Source organism: Pteropus vampyrus, unplaced genomic scaffold, assembly GCF_000151845.1.
Source record: "Pteropus vampyrus isolate Shadow unplaced genomic scaffold, Pvam_2.0 Scaffold95, whole genome shotgun sequence".
In the NCBI taxonomy this organism is placed as follows: Eukaryota; Metazoa; Chordata; class Mammalia; order Chiroptera; family Pteropodidae; genus Pteropus; species Pteropus vampyrus.
In genome coordinates, this window is record NW_011888876.1 from 2,620,311 (window position 1) to 2,643,609 (window position 23,299).

The 23,299-nt window shown below is 40.1% G+C and overlaps 1 protein-coding gene across 3 annotated transcripts; it reads right to left on the reverse strand.

Moving 5' to 3' along the window:
* Nucleotides 1–433: 433 nt before the first annotated feature.
* ZBTB43 (zinc finger and BTB domain containing 43) lies at nt 434–23,013 on the reverse strand. 3 transcript variants are annotated; one of them, XM_011364273.2, is made up of 3 exons: nt 22,870–22,945; nt 19,123–19,248; nt 434–5,834 (listed from the first exon to the last, which is right to left on the reverse strand). In XM_011364273.2, the coding sequence occupies exon 3, from the start codon at nt 5,809–5,811 to the stop codon at nt 4,408–4,410; it is 1,404 nt and encodes a 467-aa protein (XP_011362575.1). In that variant the 5' UTR covers nt 5,812–5,834; nt 19,123–19,248; nt 22,870–22,945; the 3' UTR covers nt 434–4,407. The 3 variants fall into 3 exon arrangements, with proteins under 3 accessions (XP_011362575.1, XP_011362574.1, XP_011362576.1); XM_011364272.2 differs by lacking the exon at nt 19,123–19,248 and having other exon boundaries at nt 22,870–23,013; XM_011364274.2 differs by lacking the exons at nt 19,123–19,248; nt 22,870–22,945 and adding an exon at nt 12,558–12,690.
* Nucleotides 23,014–23,299: the final 286 nt, after the last annotated feature.

Below are 23,299 nucleotides of genomic sequence, written 5' to 3' on the forward strand. Positions count from 1 at the left end.
AACCCTGGAGTGGCCTGACAGGTGGCCCTTGGCAGAGGAGCCCAGCCACCGTCAACCCACACCTGGCAAGCAGCAGCCAGGGCAGTGAATTAACCCAACTTCTCTCTCCTCTCGTCCACCAAGCTCCTTCTGGCATGTCTCTGGTAGACCCTGACCAGAAGCCAGAAGGACAAGTCCACAGAGGCCAGCTTCCAGAGAGCGGCACGGAGAATACCCAGCGCACCTAGATGCCCGATGGGGCTGGCAGGGGTTTGAAATGAGATAATCATCATAAGTGCCTGCCTGGCACAGCAAATGATCGCTCACTGCCTACCTGATCCAACTGTCTGTTTGACATTTACTCTCAAAAGGCCACAATAAAACTTATATTTTCAGGTAGCAAAAGCCAGAATGAAGACAAAGACATGTGGTCATATACCCAGAGTGAAAAAACTTTTACAAAGTTGACAGATAACATTTATTAAAACATGTCATACAAAAGGGCATGGTCTCTTCTATAAGAAGAAAATATTAAACAGTAACATTCAATTAAGTAAAACCATGCTGTACACTGAAGACAGCAATATATAAAGACAAAACTATTCAACTTTTGCAACACAGGCATAACATTTCACAAAATATCAATTAGATATGCACCTAGTGATAATCTGTTTATCATCAAATGGTTTTGCGGTCTAAGAGTCACCTGACTTGCATAAATAAAGTAATTTTCTGGAAGAAACATTGGGAACCTCATAAAAGGAAAGAAGGCAGCAGCAACTGACATTATGACACAGGCTTCAAGCAAAACCGAAAAAAAAAAAGTCACATTTGCAAAATGTGTTCCAGCATCTTCCCATAGAGCACTATCAATCAGTAGAGATCTGAAGTAAGAAACATGTACCTTTAAAATATGAGTTGCAAATAAAACAAACAAACAAACAAACCCTGGTTTCACTGAACAAAGTTAGTCACCCATGACAGCAACCTAAATCACAAAATTAAGTGTGGCACAGATGGGGACTAGGAGACTATGTTGCTTGGTTTCCAGCATTCCTAAATTATCAGAGACCTTACAGAAGCAAACACCTGGGTTTCGCGTGATGGCACCCTCGCCTCCCTCAGTGGCCGGGGGGCTGCAGCAAACCCCCTTCCCCAGGGGAGGCACAGCTACGCTGCTGCTGCTCTGCCTCAGCGCGGCTTGTGTAGCCATCTGGGGAGGCGTGTGTCTCTGCGGGAAGGGGCCGCTGAGGCCAAGCGGTTTTCCCAAGCAGCCGGAAGTCAGCTTAGGGTCAGTTTAGTTCAGCAAATGCCCACTAGAATGGAGGAAACCCTTCCAGGCAGGACCCATTGAAAGTTGTGGTCAGAGGAAGGGACTGGAGGCAGGTGAGATCTAGAAGTCAGACTCAACAGGCCGGGGCGCAGGGGCGCCTGAGGGTCGCCCTCAACACAGGAAAGGCTATCGCAGCCCCTCCTTAGACAGTGATGCTACTTTACCAAGTGGATTACTGTAATGGTGTACCTAAAATTAAAGGCATGGTCTAAGTACTAATATGAAATATCACTGGCGGTGCCTTGAAGCCCTTTCCCATCCGGACTGGAGAAAAACCACAGTTAAGATTCAAAGTGGAGAACAAACACCTCGGCTGTAGGCCAGTGACACGATCCCTGAAAGACTGTTTGGAAAATGTTACCCACCACTATCCAAACTTTGGAAGGATAAAGATTTTCTAAAGCTGTACTGAGGCTGAGGAGACAGACTATCGATCCGACCCGGGGCGGGCAGGAAAGAAAAAAAAAAGGTAGTAATACAGTATGATCTCTTAATCCTAAAAAGTAGAGTTTATAAAAATTCACTTTTAATATCCAAACTAAGGCAATCTCCATCCCCCACCTCTCTGAACGCGGCCAGCATTTCGGATGTCCAGCCATCTCACGGGGGCTGGGGGACCTGATTAGCAACTCTAACTTTTACAGAAACCCCAACTATCTTAAAAAACTTAAATTAAAACAGATGTTGAGAAACATACATTTTAAATTCTACATGTAGTAGCTGACATGTATGTAAGGATCTCGATAAAAGATATCCCTCTCTCCACACGGGAAGTAAGTCCCAGCACAACTGACTGCTTCCGAAACCACCAGCCAAGGGCACCCATCACTCCTGGCGGAGCGAAAGCGCTTCACCATTACTCACGCCCAAGGGGCTGGCTGAGTTCAGCAGAACTGAAAGACCATGATTTTTCTAGAATGTTTTCATTTTACCTCTCGGACTCTTCTCCCCCATGTCCCGATGCTCATTTGAATATAAAGTCTAATGGGAAATAGCACATCGAACTTCCCAAACAGGCAGAAAAAGGTTTGCTAAGACCATGGGAGATAGTGATTGGCTTTTGGCAGAACGAAACGGCTTCACCGCTTTAGTTCTGAAATGACTAGGAGTAATAAAACAACTTCTCCCCACACATAATGGCTGGGATCATACCTAAAACCCACCGGCGAGGAAGAGCCACTGAGCTTGATTGTACAGTCACCTCTCTACACTTCTGTCAGGTACACAAGGAAGGGGGTGTTAACAGGTGAATTTTCAACACGAAGAGGATATTAATGTGGCAAACGACCAAGAGGTAATATCTAGTTTCTAGGTTAAAAAACCAATATATATATATATATTTATAATAAAGTTTTAAATACAAAGTGCTTTTTATATATCGAGAATGATACAGTGTTACTGAATAGATCCCTGTTTTGTAATCTTGATTACAAGCTAACTGCTAAATGTGTTCTTTCTTCCCCCGTTCCAGACAACATTCAACAGTAAACCCCTTGATGGTAGCAGCCTGAGGACCAGAGGCCACTGCCAGCAACGTCTATCACATGAGAGTAAAACCAAACTTTTAAAACAAAATTTCATCCCAAATCCAAGAAAAGTTCTTTTTATTTTAAGGGAAAAAAAAAAGTTTCCACTTGGCAGTAACAGGCCAGGAAGCTTAAGGAGAAGGTAACGTAAGAGCAGCACCTGTCCCACTCCGGTGAAAACGCCAGGTGTGTTACTCTGCTTACGAGCATCCTGAATATAAGCTTGCTTTTTACCCTAAAACATCTGATTGGCAGATAAGGTCTCAGAATAGCTGCTGATTTTGTTGTTTTTGGTAGGTATAGCTATGTGGACTTGTAAATTTATGCGGCTTTATATAGAATTTGGGAGCATGAATCTGTAGACTACTTTCTAAGATTAGGACTCGTCCTTTTCCCCTTTTAAAACACGCCCAGCACTCCTACAGAGCTGCCAGCGGGAGCTCAGCGTCCCCTCTAGAAGAGTATGGCCCCTTCCAGTGCATTTGCGAGACTCCTCTTTTCCTGGGCAGCTTTTCCCCCTCTCAAGTATAACCTGCCACTCAAAATCCTGCTCCTGGCATCTCTCACGCTGACAGCTGGAGTGTCGCTGCGGCACTCTAGTAACTCCTGAAGTTCACAGGTAACGCTCGGCCGTGACTTCTGGCTCCTCCCCACTGACCGACCCTTTCGGGAAGCACCATAATCTAAGACAGCAGAGCGGCTACAGCAGCCAGTGGTACCGTGGTCAGTCGCAGCAGGCCAGACGTCTCCTAGCCACAGAGGAGACCCCACTGTGTAGATGCTACAATTAAACAAAGGATTTCGGACAGTGAACCAACTCGAAATACCTATCTCTGGCACACTAGAGAATTATAAGAAGATACAGTATTTCAAACTAAATGTTAGTACTAAAATACTCTGCCTTATCAAGAGTCTGAAACACACTGTGACAGTGGCATCTTATAGAAACTGAAGCTTGTACCATAAGTTGTTTCATACTTAGAATGTCACCTCTTAGTATCTCCATTGTTTTAGGTGAAATAGACTTTAGAAAGAATAAAACCAGACAAGAGAGCTCTGCTAATCAATTTTGCATCCTAGGAATCACATTACCTGTAGCTTTTACAGAAGTAGCATTTCATTCAGTGAAGCAGTTACCAAAACAAACCCATATTACCTAAGTATCCATAGAAAGAGCAAAATAAAATTCCAACATGAGCTCGTAATAATGAGTGATCAAAAACTGCTGCCACCTGAAGTGGAACTGGTGGGCTGGAGTCCAGTTCCAAGGGCAGGTATCTATCACCAAATGCACCCGCCTCAATCGTGACAGGCCTAGAGGTCTGCCTTGCTACTGGGAGCGGGGGTAACTTACCCCCATTACCTACTCCAGGCCGGGACTGGAACATACAAAGCTGAGGAATTAGATTTTTTAATTGGCCTACTTAGAACTGGTCTTTCAGAAATATCTTCCTTTTTTTTTTTTAAGCTTCTCTCATAATAGCAAGTAGCACATATCATCTGTGCCCAGATTTGCATAATTACCATAGTTTATTTTTGTGCCTGCCACTCAAGGGCCAGATCCTATTTTTAGTTAGCCTCAGTCGTATTCTGCTCAGCCTTTGCAGCTTCATAAGACTTGGTACAAGAAGTCACATGCCTGTGGAAACTGTCCCTCCACATGAATCTCTTCGCGCAGATATTACACTCGTATGGCTTTATGCCTGTGTGAATTTTCATGTGGCCCACGAGATGATGCTTCATTTTGAATTTCTTACCACAGACACCGCAGCCATAAGGCCGAAGACCGAGGTGCATACTCATGTGTCGATCTCTTTGACTCTTGTGAGTGAAACTTTTCCCACACTGACAAGGATACAGCTTGTCGGTGGCAGAGAAACCTAAGTGGGATGCTTCTTCTTTAATCCCTGTTACCATTTCAATATTCTCACTGTAGCCTGCTGCTAGGGCAGCCTCCTGTCTGTGTCCAATCAGATTTCCATCCGACCGCTCTCCAGAAAACTCTTCCATGGAAGAGCCATAGAAGTCCACCTGCTCATCGTAATTACTTTCATCGGCCTGTTCGTCAAATTCTGCTTCCACCTTTTTCTCCCCAATGTGGAAGTCTTCCTCTACTCCTGAGGGCTGGGCTGAGTGCTCCGTCTGCATGGTGTTGATGGACTCAGTGACCTGGTGCTCATCGTAGGGGGCGTGCACGTCCATGCCCTCGCACGCCTGTTCGAAGCGCTCGGGCTTCACGTGAATCCAGCGTTTGTGTGCCATTATGCTGGGCTTGCTGTACAGAGGCCGGGTGTAGTGGAACTCGGCACTGTCACTGGCCCCCTCCTCCCCGTCCTGGCTCGCCATTTCAGTGCTCAGTCGGTCGTGCTCTGTGGACGAGTTGCTGGGAAGGTATTCATGCTCAGTGAGCTGTGACGACAGCTCATCTTTGGTGCTCTCCTCTTCATTCTCTCCATCTCTCAGTTCTTGGGATTTGGGGAAATCAGTGTGGCCCCCTGAGCCCAGCTCAAAGCTCTCTACCAGGCCGTTGTAACTACTGCTGCTCGGAGACTGGTGGTCACTGCCATGATTTAGCTTCTGACACAGGACTGTGGGGTTTCCCTCTAAAACCTCAGTGCATTTGTCCACCACATGCCACATCTGGAGAAAGCTCGCTGCTGTTAAGTAACTAACAATTTCTGGAGCGGGCATCACGAGACGTCCCGTGTAACTAGACAGGAGAATGTTCTCAAATACTCTTGGGTTCATCACATCAGGCAAAACAATCCTCCTACTGTTTTTCAGGAGTACCTGGTCACAGAAATAGGGTGAACTGGCAGCGAGTACAGCTTTGTGTGCCCGGAAAATGTGGCCTTGCACAACAATGGAGACATCACATAATTGTCCTTGCTGGCGCTGCTGGTTCAGTTTCTGCAGAATAGTGCTGGAAAAATCAGGAAATTCTACCCGAAAAGAGTTTGTTCCAGGCTCCATTTCATCACAAATCTTGTTCGGTGCTACAAGAGAAAGAAAAATTAGTACTAATTCCAGCCCAAAGAGAAACTTACTGATCTCTAAGAAAACGAAGACAAGTGCCACAGTTCTCTAACGTCCCCTTGCCTGTGGGCACTACTGAGTGGCACACTCATTCCCCTGAGCAAGGCTCTCAGGTATGAGTGTGCCGGAACCACCCGCCACACTCTGCATGGTAGTAACTCTTGATTCTGACTGTCTGTGAATGAGAGAATGGAATCCAGAGAGATAAGATCTACAAACTATAAAAATCACCCAGGTGAAATAAAGTAAATATTTCTAGTCAAAACAAACATGATATATTATCAAAATGGCAGAATTTTAAAAAGGCCTCATCAGATTCAACCCAAATTTCCAAGTTGGGGTGAGGATGAAAGTGAGGATCGAATTGAGCGCAGAAGGAAGAGCACATGTAAAGGATCTCAGGCAAAAAAGGAATTGAAAGGAGACCACCAGGCTAGCATCCAGTGACGGAGGGGTAAGGGGGCTGAAGTGGCCAGGACAGAACAATCGTGCCTTTGGTCCCTCAGCACCACAGGGGTGAACTCCTGAGACCCCCAACGATGTGAGCTGCAGTCAGAATTTTGGCCCTTTTAGGAGCTTCTGATAATGTGAAACGAATGAAATTAAACGGGAAGACAAGGTATTCCTTCTATCTGGTGGCCTTCGAATTGTTAAGAAGTTACAGACCAAAGGATAATATGAACTGTTACTGAATGAACCCAATCTGAAGATAAATTATAACACAGTAAGTAAGAGATTACCTGTGTTGTTACTGAAAATATATTTTGGGTAAATCAAGCATTAGAGACAATCTCTAACAATGGCAATGAACAAGATAAATTTTGTCAGAGATCCTGCTCATGCCCCATAATTTCATAGTAAATCAAAACAAACTAGAAAACCCAACAGATTTATGAGTACTATTTGTCACCTGGCTCTAATCTATATCTAAACACTGCTAAGTACCAGGTATGAGAAAAAAGAACCAGACAACCCAAACAAAGGTTGCAAGTCATCTTTGAGAGAGGGAGAGATGCCAAAAGAAGAAACTAATGTTTCTTGAGTAACTGCTGTATATCAGGGGCTACACACCTTTTTTACTTAACTTTCAAAGACTCTGCAAATGTAAGGATTGATATTCTCAAGTTCAGCTATTTCAAGTAACTTCCTCAAGTTACTTGAAAGGTAGTTTTCATTAAGTTGAGATTTGAATCTAGGTCTCTATGATTCCAAAGCCTACGTTATTTTTCCTATCACATCATTCTGCCTCTTCCAAGATGCCAAAATATCAAAGTAATCATTAATAATTTAAAGAGGTAACACAGTTTTTAGAATAAAGTATTAGTTTATGGTTATACCTCTTAAAACATTCTATCATAACTTAAAATAAAAACAGACCAGGAAACAAGCTATTTAGGTATTTGCAGTTTGCAAAAGCAAAAGTTAACTAGGTAAATGCATAGACTAGAGTTAGGTAAATTCTGAGAACCACCTCTGGGTAAACAGATTCTCTGCTAGATCCCATCACTGCAGAATTTTGTTTTCAGATATATAAAAAAATGGGGAGACTAATACACGCATGTAAAAAAAAAGTACAGAAAGCTGTAAAAAACAAACAAACAAAAACCCTCTCTACTATTTATTCCTAGTCTGTCCCTCCCAAAGGCAATCACCATTAATAAACTTTTGCACATATTTCCAGAAACATCTCTGTGTATATATCAGAATCATATACAACCTTTAAAACTCCCTAACTAAACAGATTCATTAACTACATTTTATTCTGCGCTTAGCTTTTGTCACTTAATGTATCCTGCAATCTTCCAACATGCTATATACTGATTTTTCCCAAAAACTTCATGTAGAAACTTAATCCTCCAATGTGATGGTATGCAGAGGTGGGGCCTTTGGGAGGTATTTACGTCATAAGAGCAGAGCCCTTAAAAATGGGACACATCATAAAAGAGCCACAAGAGGATTAATTCCATGTGAGGACACATTGAAAAGGCTGCTGTCTATGAACCAGGAAGTGGTTCTCACCAAACACCGAATCTGCCAGCACCTTGACCTTGGACTGCCCCAGCATCCAGAACAGAGGAATAAATCTGTTTATAAGCCACACAGTCCACAGTATTTTGTTACAGTAGCCCAAATGGACTAAGACACCATACAGCAGACAGCTGTTTAATGGCTATAGAGCTGCCTGCTATATGGATTCATAATAATTTAAGCAGTTCTCTTCTTATAGAAGTTTAATTGTCCAGGTTTTTAAAATTATGAGCAATGCTATAATGGATATTTGTGTATACTACCTTGGCAAATCCTTGAAATATCTATAGGTTAATCTCTACCAGTGGAACTGCAGGGTCACGTGGCTGTACATATTATATTCTGACACATATTAACAAACTACTTTCCAGAGAGGTGGCAAGTTGCACTCCTATCAGCGGTAATGACAGTGTCTACTCCTCAACACTCTTAGCAACACTGGATGCTATCAAACGAGAAAAAAACTTTACAAAACTCCAAAGTGAATCCAAGAGTCACTGTTGTTTTGATCGACATTTCTTTAATTATGAATGAGATTATTCTTTACTCACGTTTACTGGTTATTTGTTTTTCCTATAAATTACTAGTCATATCCTTTGCTCAAATAAATTGAAGAAATATCTTATTGTAGTTTTTTTGTAAATCTGGGAAATTAACTTTGAAATTTACCCAATCTTTGCTTTTATGGCTCCAGGGCTTTGTGTTAGATGTAGAAAAGGCATTCCCAGCTCCAAGGTTATTTTAAAAGTAAAAAGAATTAGTAAAATTTTTTTCCTGGTACTTTTTTTTTTTTAAAGCTTTTAAACCTTTAATACACAAAGGGTTATTTTGGCATAAGGAGTAAGGTTGGTATCCAGCCCTTTCCCTCCAAAATGGCTAGCCTGTTTTTCCAACACTATTTATTGAATATCCATCTTTTCCTCAAGATTTCAAATATCTGTTGTGGAATTTTAAATGACTGAAAATAAGACTTTAAAAAACAGTTCTACAACAATAAATGCCGTAAGTGATATTACAGAAAATAGTGAAGGAGAAAGCTCTAGAGGTCAGTCCCTCCACCAAAACCACCAGTCAACTGTTAAAATGGTCAGAATCAACTATTTTGGAACCCTGGAATCTGACCAGACACTTATAGCAACCAAGACAATGCTCGATGCAGGGAGAGGCTGCTGAAGCTTCCTAAGAGAGCAGTGTGCGCAAACCAGCTCCAATCTCCCTTCCTCAGCCCTGCCACAGCCTGTGGGACTGTTGGCCCACATTCCTACAGTGGCTGGCTGGCAGACCCACGCAGCGCTGTTTTGCACTCCCTCAGACTGCAAAGGCTTCCCAGCAACATCTATCATAAGATTTTAAAAGACAAACACACTTTTCTGGCTTACAAAACATTAAGTAAACCTCTGTCAGGTCATAGGCTGACCACATAGATAAAACGACAGAAACTCCAGTGACTACACACAACAGGAATACTACAGACTTTGCAAAATAGTTGGGAAAAATCATCATACAAATAGTCAACTGTAGCCCTCAACAAGGAACAAAAGAAATCTCTTAGGAGGGGAAGAATCTGATTTCAAGAGTTACCACACGGAATACTCAAAATGTTCCAGTTCTCAACCAAAATTACAAAGTATACAAACAAAAAGGAAAACTCATTCGCAGAAACTATCCCTGAGGAATTCTATACATTAGAATTACAAGTCAGAGATATGAAATCAACTGTCTTGTATAAGCTCAAATTGCTAACCCCTCCCCCAAAACAACTCCCCAAACCCGATGTGACACAGAACTAAAGGAAATCAGGAGAACAATGTCAATAAAGAATTAGAAATTATAAAAAAGGAACCAAACGGAAATTCTGGAGCTAAAAGTATAGTAACTGTGTTATGAGCTGAACTGTACCCCTTGCCAATTCATATGTTGAAGCCCTATAACTCCCAGTACCCCAGAATGTGACTGCATTTGGACAGAGGGCCTTTAAGGAGGTAATTAAGTTAATGTGGGGCCATTAGGATGGGCTCTAATCTAACTGGTGCTTTTGTAAGAAATGAATTTGGACACACATCAGGGGTGTATGCAATATAAAAACACAGTGAAAATGTGGTAAGCCAAGGAGAAGTCCTCAGGAGAAACCAAATCTTCCAATATCATGATCTCAGACTCAGTCTTTAGAATTGTGAAGAAATTCTGTTATTTAAGTCACCCAGTCTATGACGGTTTTTTTGTGGCAGCCTAGGAAACAAATACAAGTTGAAATTAAAAATTTACAAAAGGAGTTCAATGGCAGATTTAAGCAGGCAGAAAAAAAAAATCAGCAAACTCAAAGATAAAAGAAGTGATATTACCCCCTTGGAGAGGAAGGAAGAAGAATAAAGAAAAATGAACACAATCTGAGGCACTTGGGCACGCCATCAAATGTACCACTAGGCACACCATGGGAGTCTCAGCAAATGAAAGGGTAGAAAAGGTATTAAGAGAAATAATAATTGAAAACTTCCCAAATTTGGTAAAAGACACACCTATACATCAAGAAGCTCAACAAAGTCCAAGCAGGATAAAGGTAAAGAGATCTACATGACATACACATACACTGCAAGTCAAGCAGTAGAAAGACAAAGACAAGGGAGAATCTTGAAAGCAAAAGAAAGCAACGACTGACTCATCTTGTAAAAGATTAACAGCTAATTTCTCATCAGAAACCATGGAGGCCAGAAGGCAGTAGTATGACATATTTAAAATGCTAGAAGAAAAATTTGTCAACCAGGAGCTGTACATCTGGAATAACTATACTTTCAAAAGTGAAGGAGAAATTAAGACATTCCCAGATAAACAAACAAACAAACAAAACAACAAAAGGTAAAGGTTTTGTTACCAGTAGATCTCTACGACAAATGAGAAAGGGTCTTTCAGGACGAAGTGAAAGAACACTAGATAGTAATTCAGAGCCACGCGAAGGAATAAAGACTACTGATAAAGGTGACACCACAGGTAAATACAGAAGCCAATATTAAACAATTATAAATCTGTTAATTGGCACACGTGTATTAAGATATCATCTATGACAATAACAATATGAAGGGGGAGGGACAGAGGTGTATAGGAGCAGTGTTTGCATACTACTGAAACTAAGTTTGAATTAGTCAGACTAGGTTGTTATAAGTTAAAGATGTTAATTGTAAACCTCAAGGTAACCACTAGGAAAATAAAAGGAAAAGGAATTAAAATGGAATGCCAAAAAACACAAACAAAACAAATATTTTTAAAAGGCAGTAATGGAAGAACTGAGGAAGAAAAAACGTAAGATATGCTGAAGAGAAATAGCTAAATGGTAGAAGTAAATCCTTCCTATTAAAAGGCAGAGATTGGCAGAATAGATTTTAAAAAATTATTTATATGTTGTATCTAAGAGACTCACTTCAGATACAAAAGCAAACTGATGAAAGTAAATTGATGAAAAAAATATTCTACGTAAAGAGTAACTGAAAGAGAGCTGGGGTGGCTATATTACTCATCAAACAAAACAGATTTTAAGACAAAAAGGTTACAAGAACAAAGGAAAACATATATTGACAAAAGGTTCAATCTATCAAGAATATATAACAATTATAAACATATATATACCTAACAAGAGAAATATAATCAAGCAAAATATATGAAGCAAAAATGAACGGGATTAGAGAGACCTACAATAACAGGTGGAGACTTCAATACCTCTTTCAATAATGGATAGAAAAACCAGACAGAAGATCTATGAGGAAAGAGAGGTCTTGAACAACATTTTAAATCAATTAAACCTAAAAACCATCTACAGAACACAAACAGAAAGGAATGAAGTTCTGAAACATGTTACAATATGAACACTGAAAATATTCTAAAAAAAGTCATGTTAAACACTAACTTAAATAAGCCAGACATAAAGGTACAAATGTTATACAATTCCACTTATCTGAAATATCTAGAATAGGCAAATTCATAGAAAAAGAAAGTAGATAAGAGGTTACCATGGGCTCAGGGGAGTTATTGCTTAATGGGTAGAGTGTTTGTTTGGGGTAATGAAAAATTTTGGAAATAGAAAGTGGTGCTGGTTGCACAACGTGGTAAGTATAATCAATGCCACCGAATTGTACACAACAAAATGGCAAATTCAATGACATATACATTTACCATGCATTAAAGAAAAAAATGGAAAAAAGGTCATGTAACTTTAACGGTGTCAAGGTGGTCACAGTCCTTGCAATTGAGTAAGTATCTGATCTCTACCCTTAATTTTGTGTGTGGCATTTCTACACGTACCCTGAGCTTAGTAATATGCAAAGCCTGAACTTTTACAGATTTTCCTGCCATAGAAGCAATATTTACAAACTTACAGGTGGTTGTGATCTATATTAACAGTATAGTTGCTACTTCAATTGTTTACAAAACTTACATAGAAGTAATTAATTAACTCACTAAAAACAAACAAACATAAAACACTATATGTAAGGTAGTGTGGAGGATTCTAAGATGATCAAGGAGTCTCACTGTCCAGAGCTTAGAATCTGGTAGGGAAGAAAAAAACACATGCATACGACCCTGTTATCAAGCAAAGCCTGGTAAAACGCACCACAAGAAAATTACAAACCCGGGGGAATTCAGAAGAGGGAATCTGGTATACCCACAGTTATATATCTTGTCACTATAAAGTTGGTGTCACCAGCGTAAGAGGAAGACTTCAGAGCAGTACATAATTCTTCTCATTTATCACCTCCTCATCCAAAAAATCTAAGAAATATACTAAAACTGGCCTGAGTTCTGAAAAAAAGGAGATCAGAATTATCTATATGCCACGGACTTCAATTAAGAGATGGGGCCAGACTGAAGAGAGACAGTGCCCCTGCGACTCTACCTGCTATACCAGGCAATCCTGGTATAGTAGCAGCCCTCGTGACAGAGGACCACTAATACCTGTTCATTCGGAAGGCCTGCAACTAAAAAGCCAGAGTGGACCATGGGACAGGTCTTGCAGATTGGCAACACTGAGAGGGGGCTGCACTGGGATACCAAAGGTTGCCTCAGCAGAGATTTTTTTATGACATGAGAGGGTGGGGCTCAGTAACAGCCCGAGGAAGGAAGCAAAGGCACCACCCATCATCATTTCCCAGCTGGGCCAAAGAGACTAAAGTAGGTCCCTGGCACCACAATTTCACTGACACAGGACAAAGTGCACAGAGCTCAAGCTCTCCTGAAAGTACCTGAGGCCCAGCCTCTGGCCTCAGCTATTACACCCAAGCAAGTCCTGATGTCAACATGGTGCAGCCCGTCCTCCAGCAAAAGAGCCAAAAGTTGATTCTAACAGCATTCAGATCTACAGTGAAGGACCAAAACCAATCCACCCACAAAGGACATTTCAGACCTGAACAGAATGTTTCCCTCTAAAAAATTAATAAACAGAATAAAACCAACATGGTTTAATTGTTAGTGAATGAGGTCTGTAAATATATTCTATAGTAACAAAAAAGAAGTAAATGGCAAAGGATAAAGAGTAATATAATTTTTAAACTGAAGTTTTCCACTAAATTATGAAAACATGGGCTCTATGAGTGAAGTATAAGGAAGATGAGACAAAATAGCAGAATGATATGAAAAAAAGCCGACTGAATTAAAGATGTAAGAAAACTAATAGAGCATAAAGTTTGAACAGACTGAAGACTTGGGATGGGTGCCAGGGGTGAAACAATAGAGCAGAAATTTTAATAGGCAATAAGAATGAGAAGTACAACTGTAGAAAATAGAATCAATGATGTGGAAGGCACTTTGAGGCCCTTCTAGGAGAATGCAGGAGGATGAAAATATGAAAACAGCAAGAGAAGATACTAGAACAGGAGAAGAGACTGGAGATCCAATGTATGGCTAATTAGTGTCCGTGAAAGAAAGAACGAAACAAATGGAGTAGAAGGAACAAATAAAATACTCAACAGAAGAAAACTTCGCCGAGTGGAAAACTGCAAGTATTCAGAAGAGTCTTGTAGTGGAGACAAATTAGCCCCAGATAAAATGTAGTTCTGGTCTGTTAAAGAGAGCTTAAAAACAAGCCTCCAAACGATCAAACTATTTCCAAGTAACTTGTCTTCCAGAACAAAGCCTGAGAATATTTACATAATACAAAAATATCCAGAATCCAACAGGGTAAAATTCACGTCTGGCATCCAGTAAAAAAAAAAAAAATCACCAGGCATGCAAAGAAGCAGGAAAATATAACCTATAATAGAGGGGACAAAATCAATCAGTAGACACAGACCCAGAATGACAGATTTATACAACTGGTAAAAAATTCTATATTCCATATGTTCAAGAAAAAAGAGGAAAATTAAGCATAGGTTGATAGGAAAGCTATAAAAAAGGCCCAAGTCGAACTTCTACAGATTAAAACAAAATGAAACAAACAATGGATGGAAATAAGAACAGAATTAACACTGCAGAAGAAAAGGTTAGTGAAATTGAAAGGCTAGGCAATAGAAACAACTTAAAATAAAACACGAGAAAAAGAAAAAAAGAGAGAGCAGAATATCAGTGAGCTGTGGGACTGCAAGGGGCTTGAGAGAGTATAGGAGCCAAAATTTATTTGAAGAAATAACGCTAAAATCTTTCCAAATTTGATGAAAATAATAAACCCACAGATCCAAGAAGCTCAACAACCCCAATGCAAGAAGCATAAAGAAAACTATACCAAGGTATATCATAATGAAATCCCTTAAAACCAGTGAGAAAGAGAAAATATTAAAAGCAGAGAAAAAAGAGCCACTGGGTACAGAGGATCAAAGATAAAAAAAGGCTGTAAACATCTTGGAAGAAGCAACGCCAGCTAAGAGAAAGGAGACAATACAAAACAGAAGACATTTTTGAAGTACTGAAAGAAAAAACTGTTAACTTAGAATTCTATACCCAATCAAAATCTCTTTCAAAATGAAAGCAAAATGTCTTTTCAGACATAGAAAAGCTGAATTAGTCACCAAAAGGGTCAAAAGTAAGTAAGTAAATAAATAAATACAGATACATAAAAACAAAAATACATCCAGCAACAATATTCGTATCAAAGTAAAATTCAATGTAAAGAGCATCAAACGTTATAAAACCTTATTAATTGACGATTTAACTCAATGAGTGCTATCTTGTGAACTTTTATGTGTAAAATGTAGTACAGTCTTCAAAAAACGATGACAGAAAAAAAATTGTGATAAGAAATATAAATATCCCTTGCTTAATCCTTAACAAATCAAGCAGGCAAAGGACTAATTAGGATCTAGAGGTTTACACTGGTATCATTAATAATGCTAATTTAACTGGAACCCCCAACCTTTGCATCCTATGAGGAGTTCCCAATCCCCCGCCGCAGTACAGATCGTGGCCTGTTAGGAACTGGGCCGCACAGCAGGAGGTGAGCAGTTAGTGAGCGAAGCTTCATCTGTGTTTGCAGCCGCTCCCCAGCATCACCATCTCAGCTCCACTTCAGATCATCAGGCTTTAGATTCTCATAGGAGCACTGGTCCCTAGTTCCAAAAAAGCTGGGGACCTCTGCTTAAATAATCCACCTTCTTTTTCAATTTCCATGGTCCATTTACAAAAATTATCACGTAAGGGGACAGAGAGCATCAATAAATTCCCCACAGCAGAAATGCATACATAGAGCACATCTGATTACATGGGATTACACAATGTAATAAATCCAGAAATATTAAAATTATAAATTTTAAAAAGCTTAAATACTCAATAATTAATGTTCTCAATTCTTAACACAATGAAGAAATTAAAATTGATTATAGAAACTTTTTAAAATAGGAGACAATTCCACACTAATACATTTTAAAGTGTCACTGATAGTTTTACTGAAAAATATAAATGATCAGAATTGACCTAAGAAAAAAATCTGAAAAGATTAATAACCTTGGAGAAACTAAAAAAATATATTCGAATGATTTCCAAAAGGACACCAGGCCCAGAATATTTTATGAAAAGATTCTTAAAACAAATCAATTTCTGTGCTACATAAACTGTTTCAGAGCGGGGGGGGGGGGAAGAGGCAAGGGAATAAGAGCAGGAGAAAACTTGCTAATTATTTTTATATAAAATCCTGGTATCAAAACTGAACCCCACACACACGCACACAAACAAAACTGTAAGCCTATGTCACTTAGTAAGGTAGAAAGAAAAATTAAAATTGTTTATTTTAATCTCTTGTGGGTTAAGTGCATTGTGAAGGTGATATACCGAAGAAATTGAATTCCTAGACCCATCGCACTGAAGGCAGGATCCTAGACTATGGTAAAATTACCACCAGAAAGCCATCTCACAAACTCTCCCTCAGCTCTCTTCCATTCAAGACCACGTTTGGTGATACAAAGATCATTACCTGTGCCTCCTTCTACAAGTGACAGGGCCTGATAGGAGAGAAATCTGAAAAGAACGACTGGGACTACCCGGCTGAAGGCTGAGTTTGAGCTTCAAATGTGGGCACTGGGGGCAGCACTGAAAACTTGAGTGACATGCTGTGAAATACGTTCAGAAGAGATAATCTGCTGATGGACTTAAAGCAGGGGCAAGTCTGAAGTAGAGGCTGACTTTAAGATTTCAGCAAATATAGCCTAGGTTTGAAGACAATGAAAGTAACAGTGAGTATGCAAAACAGACAGGTAGAACTGATGGGACTGACTCAATCAGTAGGCAGGAATACTCAAGAGCAGTGAAAGGTATAAAAAATACCATCAAGAAAGTAAAAAGATAACCTACAACATGAGAGAAAATATATGCAAATCACATAACTGATAAGTAACTTGTATCCAGAATATATAACGAACTCTTAAAATTCAGTAATAAAAAGATAACCCAACTGACAAATGGGCAAAGAACTTGAAGATATTTCTCCAAAGATATACAAATGAGTACACAAAAAATGCTAAATATCATTATTCGTTATGGAAATGCAAACTGACACCACAATGAGAAAGCACTTCTCACCCACCCAAAATAAGACGGACAGTAACAAACGGTGGTGAGGATACAGAAGGATTACACCCCTTATATTCATTGCTGGTGGGAATGTAAAATGGTACAGCCACTTTGGAAAACAGTCTGGCAACTCCTCAAAGAGTTAAACATAGAGTTACCGTGGAACCCAACAATTCCACTCATATGTATATAACCAAGAAAAATGCAAACATGATGTCCACAAAAAACATACATGAATGTCCATAACAGCATTATTCATAATAGTCCGAAGTGGAAACAACCCAAATGTCCTCAGCTGATGACTGGATAAGCAGAATGTGGTATATCCATACAATGGAATATTATTCCACTTATTATGTATGTAATAGCGTACTACGCCATTCTTTCGGCAATAAAGAATGAAGTACCAACAGATGTGACAATACGGCTGAAGCTTGAAAATGTTATGCCAAGTGAAAGAAATCAGGCACAAAAGGCCAGACCTTATATGATTCTGATTCTGTTTATACTAAATGTCCACAATAGGGAAAATCCATAAGCAAAAAGTAAATCAGTGATTGCCAGGAACATTGTGGAGAGGAAATGGGGAATGAAATGCTAATTGGGTTTTAGTGGGGACGAAATTCTAAAATTAGATTCTGGTGATGGGTATACAAACCACTGAACATATTAAAAAACTCTTAATTGCATATGAATTGTCTCAATAAAGCTGTTTAAAAAAACAGAGTACTGTAAAGTAAATTAGTTACCAATACCAACTCTGAAGTTTCTGACTGCGTAACTAGGAAAATGTCTTAATTAACAGGAATAAAAACAGCATCTACTATTTATTAAATGCATGCGTTATACCACAGTCTGTGCAAAACACTTTATGTAGTCTGTCTCGTTTAATTCTTGTGACAACCCACTCCATAGGTATTTTTTATTCCTACTGCATAGAATAGGCAACAGACAAAGAGGCCAGACTACATACCTAAGGTCATAAAACTAGTAAGTGGTGAAGCTGGAATATAAATTTAAAACATTTGCTCAACATAGGCCCATCACAGGCATACTTTGTTTTATTGCACCTCAATTTATTGTGCTTCGCAGATGTTGCATGTTGTTGTTTTTTTTTAATGGAAGGCAAGACCCTCCACCAGCAAAAAGATTACAACTCACTTCATTGCGGTGGCCTGGAACTTAACCTGCAATCTCTCTGAGTTATGCCTGTATCCTCTGAGAGATGAGACAGTATGGAAGGTAAACGTGAATACTATTTTCACAAATAAATAAATGATACATAATGCATTAATAAACTCCAGAGCAAATTATTCACCATCCTCAGACTTAATGAGGTACTTAGCAATTTTATGTGTTACCCTGCACATAGTTTTTTTTAAATCCAATAGTAACAGTTCTAAAACAAACACGCCCATCCCAACTCATTCCCTCCATGATTCATGGAGTCTATCCCGGCTTATTTTAAAGGATAGAGAGAAGGGCAAATATTGTAGAATCAATGAACTAGATGACCTCCAAGATCTCTTCCAACTTTGATGAGTTTAATAGTAGCCTAAATGTATTGTTCAGCCGAGGAACTATATGTCAAGTTTGATACACTATTTAAACACCAATTACAAAACCTAAAAACAGATGACAGCAAAATAATAGGGGAATAGGCCACCAGCTACTTGTCTCGAAGCTCTCCAGAGATTTCTTAATCAGAACATATGGTAACTTGCAAGCTTACTGTAGAGGGCACGTTTAAACACAGTAAATATTACGTTAGCAAAACTAAAGACTAGCATAAAAATGTACAAAAATACCAACACACCATGCCTATCAAAATTCTTAGTCAAATGATTTACAGTTTGCAAAGCAGATTATGTAAATTTAGGCCTTCAAATACCCCTATATCCTCAAACTCATTTTAAAGATGAGTAAACTGAAGCTCAGGAAGGTTCAAAGACCTGCCCAAGGCCACTTATCTCAGAAATGGTATGTCAGCATTCAAACAGAAGTATAATTCCAAAACTAATATTTTTCTAAGTTTAAATAAAGACACTTAGAAACATTTCTCTGAAGTTAAATGCTCTAACAGTACAATGATTGGCCTTTAATGTGCAGTATCTCCTTAGAAGAGAAGTAAGAGAAACTTCTGGTCTAGGGCAATTAAATACATTATTATTTTTGCTGAAAAAGAAAACAATTCTAGTAAGTGATTGTTAAAAATGTATTTTTAGCAAGTCAATAGCTTACCTAATGCAAAGTCGTAATCCTGGGATAAAGGTTCCTTATACCATGGCCATCAAAGAAGCAGTATGAATGAATGAGGAAAAGGAACCCCTTTCTCAGTTTTGCTTCAAATTAAAATCACACTGACTTCTGAAAGGGAAAATCATGTTGAACATGTAAGAGATGCTGGTGTCATTCACTGTGTGCATGTGCCTTACTAACAAACACTACACATGTATGTGAGCAGCAAAAAAGAAAACTAATCAAGACTGGTATTTCTGGTCACACTAACTTCTATTCTGTATCTTACTAGCTTCTGCCTTTGTGATTGGAATAATTTTAGATATATGGACAAGCTGCAAAGAATGCTGAGAGTTCCCATACGCCCCTCACCCAGCTCCCTTTCGTGTTAACATCTTACATTACAATGCACATTTGTCAAAATAGAAAACCAGCATTGGTCAATGCCTATGTAACTCTGCAGAATGAAAATATCTTCTGGAAAAGTATTTCCGGTCTCTAGGCCATAGTCAATTAGCACCCCTATATTTTCTAACTGGAACACTTTAGCCAAAGAACTTAGTGAAACCTATTTCAGGATTTCTAAGAAACAACCTATTTTATGAAGCTTGACTCCTATCTCCTGTAGTTTTAAGCCACATTTGAATGTTTTACCTAAAACTTCAGGGCAAACGATCCATTATTGTAAACATTTTGAGCTAGAAAAAAAAAAAAAGAAGGTATTATGAACCCCCACACTGCAGTATTACTTACAATAGCCAAGATCTGGAAGTAACCTAGGTGTCCATCAACAGATGGATAAAGAAGATATGGTACATGTATACAATGGAATATTACTCAACAATAAAAAAGAACGAAACCTTGGCATTTGCAACATCATGGATGGATGGGTATTAATGCTAAGTAAAGTCAAACGGAGAAAGACACTATATGATTTCATTTATATGTGGAATCTAAAAAAATAAATGAAAAAATAAAATAAAACCAGATTCATATAAACAGAACTGATGGTTGACAGAAGGAACAAGGGTGGGAGGATGGTGAAAAAGGTAAAGAGAAATAAGATGTATAAACTTCCAGCTATAAAATAAATCAGCCACGAAGATGCAGTGTACAGCACAGAGAATATAGTCAATAATATTGTAATAACTTTGCAGGGTGACGAATGGTTACTAGACTTAGTGTGGTGATCACATCATTAAATGTCGAATCACTATGTTGTACACCTGAAACTAATATAATATTGCATGTCAGCGACACTTAAATAAAAAATAAAGAAGGAATTGCTCTAGCCACTGACTCCCCACTTATCAGTCATCCTGCCATTACACTGCAATAAAGCCAAGGAAATGTTTTTAACTTCCCCTTCTCATATTTATTAGAATTCAGGGCAAGAAGCTCAAATCAAGAAAGTAGAGGCTGACTGACACTCATTTTATGAAAATTATTAACTACACACCAACAAAAGGAATTTTTTCCTTAATGTTACAAATAAGACAAAAATCTTTCTATTCTTATTGCGGATATAAACGAGGTAAAAGGAAAAGTTCATGAAAATGATACAGAGCTTATTCAATTGATTTTAAGAGGCTCATTTCCTCACATTTTTAAATTTCTGAAAACAGGATATGATGGCCAAGTGTTAATTTTAATAGTCGCCGCTGCCTGAGGCAATGACAGGCCTCCCTGAGAGCCTCATCAATGTTTTTGATGGCACAAATGATGACACTAGAAAAGCATGGACACAGCTCTGAACTGAGAAGTATTTAAAAGAGAAAGAATGTTAAGAAGTTTAATGAACACTTTAACCATTTCGCTTTTTCTTTTTATATTACATTAGAATGATACCATATAAAATGTTTAAGTGGAAAAAAGTTTTCAATAAGAATTTTTAAAAGCTTAAGTAATAAGAAAGCACATGTCTTAGCTTAATTAGCAGTGTTTTCCTTTGGTGGTACATAAAATAATCAATGGTATCTAGGATTCAACACGGTAATTCAGCTGCTGTATTTTATAAGAAAGTTTGATAAACTATGTTATGGGCAAACCGATTGCTTATAAGAAAATATAAAATAAGGGCCTCCCCCATCAGAACACACATAAGAAATGATGCATAATTTTACATTACTATACTAAAAAGGGCTATTTTCCTAATCTTATGAGTTTTCTTCATGCAAAAAGTAAAATCTTTCTTCAAAGATCTTGTTAATTCCAGGTGTTTCTAATGAGCGATTTTTTTTCTTTTGGTACTGTGGTAAACTACTCAACATAAAATTTTATCATTTTAACCCTTTTGAATTGTACAATTAGTGGCATTAAGTACATTCACCATGTTGTGCAATCATCAACACTATCCATTTCCAGAACTTTCCCATCATCCCAAAATAAAACTCTGTATCCATTCAACAATAACTTCCCTCTATTCCCTCCTCCCCCTAAACTGTATTCTACTTTGTCTCCATGAATTTGCCTATTTTAGATACTTCGCATAAGCGGACTCATATAATATTTGTTCTTTTGCACATGGCTTATTTCCAGTGAGTACTTTTGTAAAGCAAATAATGAACTCCAAATTACTGTTTCCCATAACTGAACTGTACATAATGACAATCTCTGACCTAAGCATACAGCTCTCCCAGAAATCCTGCTACTGTTCCCTGAGCCCCCAGGGCAGAAGATCGCAGACTGACCCTTCCATAGCCTGTAGTTACGCCTCGTTAAGCGGCTCGAACTCCAAGGGCAGGCTGTTGACAGCCCTGGGGGCCATCCTGGAGTAAGTGAATGGAGCAAAGGGAAGTAGGGAGCTGCACAGGCCTGGAAAGCTATGGTTAAGAAAAGACAAGGTTTCATCAAGTTACTTTGGCTCTGAGATGGCCTCTTGTTTGCCCGCCAGGAGATCCTACACCCTGATACTTAGGTTGGGCAGACACCTGTCAGAGTTGAGGTCAGACTGCAGTCTAGTCATAGAGAATGTCAACAGTGCAGAAAGCTTCACGGGGTCATGAGTCACCTTCCATGGCTCAGAGGTCCGAGCAGGCCTGCCCCACCCCACCCGACAAACCCAGTTAGAAGAGGCAGAAACGAGAGAAAACAAAATTGACAGAGAAAAACTCAGACGGCCAAAGGGCTGGACTGACAGGCCATGAATGAGAGTATGGCCTGAGAGCGAAACACAAAGGTCAAGAGACAGAAGCAAGGTGGGGACAGAAATAGATACTCACGGATAGGCTCCAGAGACAAAGTGGAAAGAAATACAAAGTAGACAGGGGACGAGCTGAAAGGCAAAAAGGGCAGGTGACAACAGGTGACAGAGAAAGCAACAGAGGTGAAATACAGAGGCAAAGAGAGACAGGTATCAACGAAATCCCGGCGCAGCCTTTCTCCCGGCCTGGGCTCGAACCCAAGGCCGTGAAGCCGCGCCCACCCCGCCGCGAAAGGCCAGCGGACGGACACGGCTGGATCTCTAAGCGCTCTGGTCCGCCGAGGTCCACCACTGCGGGGTGACCTTGGGCGAGACACTGCCTCGGGGGCCTTGGTGTCGCGGTACGCACGCCGGGATGGCAGGACACAGCAGAAGTGGGACCCGGCGAACCGGGACTCCAACCGCCTGCGCGCGTCTTAAGCATCCCGGTCGGCGGAATAGGCCTGGCGGGGCCGGCGGCGCGCGGCCGGGACCTGCAGAGAAGCCCTTAAACCTCTCCGGCTTCCCTCCCTGCCCCCTCGCTGCCCGTTGTCCCAACTCCGCCATACCTGCCAAGGGCCCGGCGCTCACATAGCCGGCCCGGGACACTTTCCGCCACCTGTACCAGGCCCGTTTAAGCCGTCGCCGCCGCGACCGCCTCAGCCTGCACCTCCCACCCCCGGAAACACTTCCCGGTCCCGCCCCCCGAAACCGCCAGTACTTCCGGGGGTGCGTCAGAGAGAAAGCAGTGGGCGCATGCGTGACTCACGTTCCGGGCGAGAGCGCTCAGGGATAGCCAGCGCCTGCGCAGTGTAGCAGGGAGCCGGTCCGTCTGCTCTAGGGACTTTGAGGCTCCTGTCTTTTTAAACTTTGCCCTATCTCAGCCTTACCAGCAGAGATTGTGTCAGATCGTTTCTGCCTCCGCAGCACCTTAGGCACGTGGTGCGTATTAAGCAAATATTCAATGAAAGGACCAGTGCCCTCTGTGTGGCAAGCGTT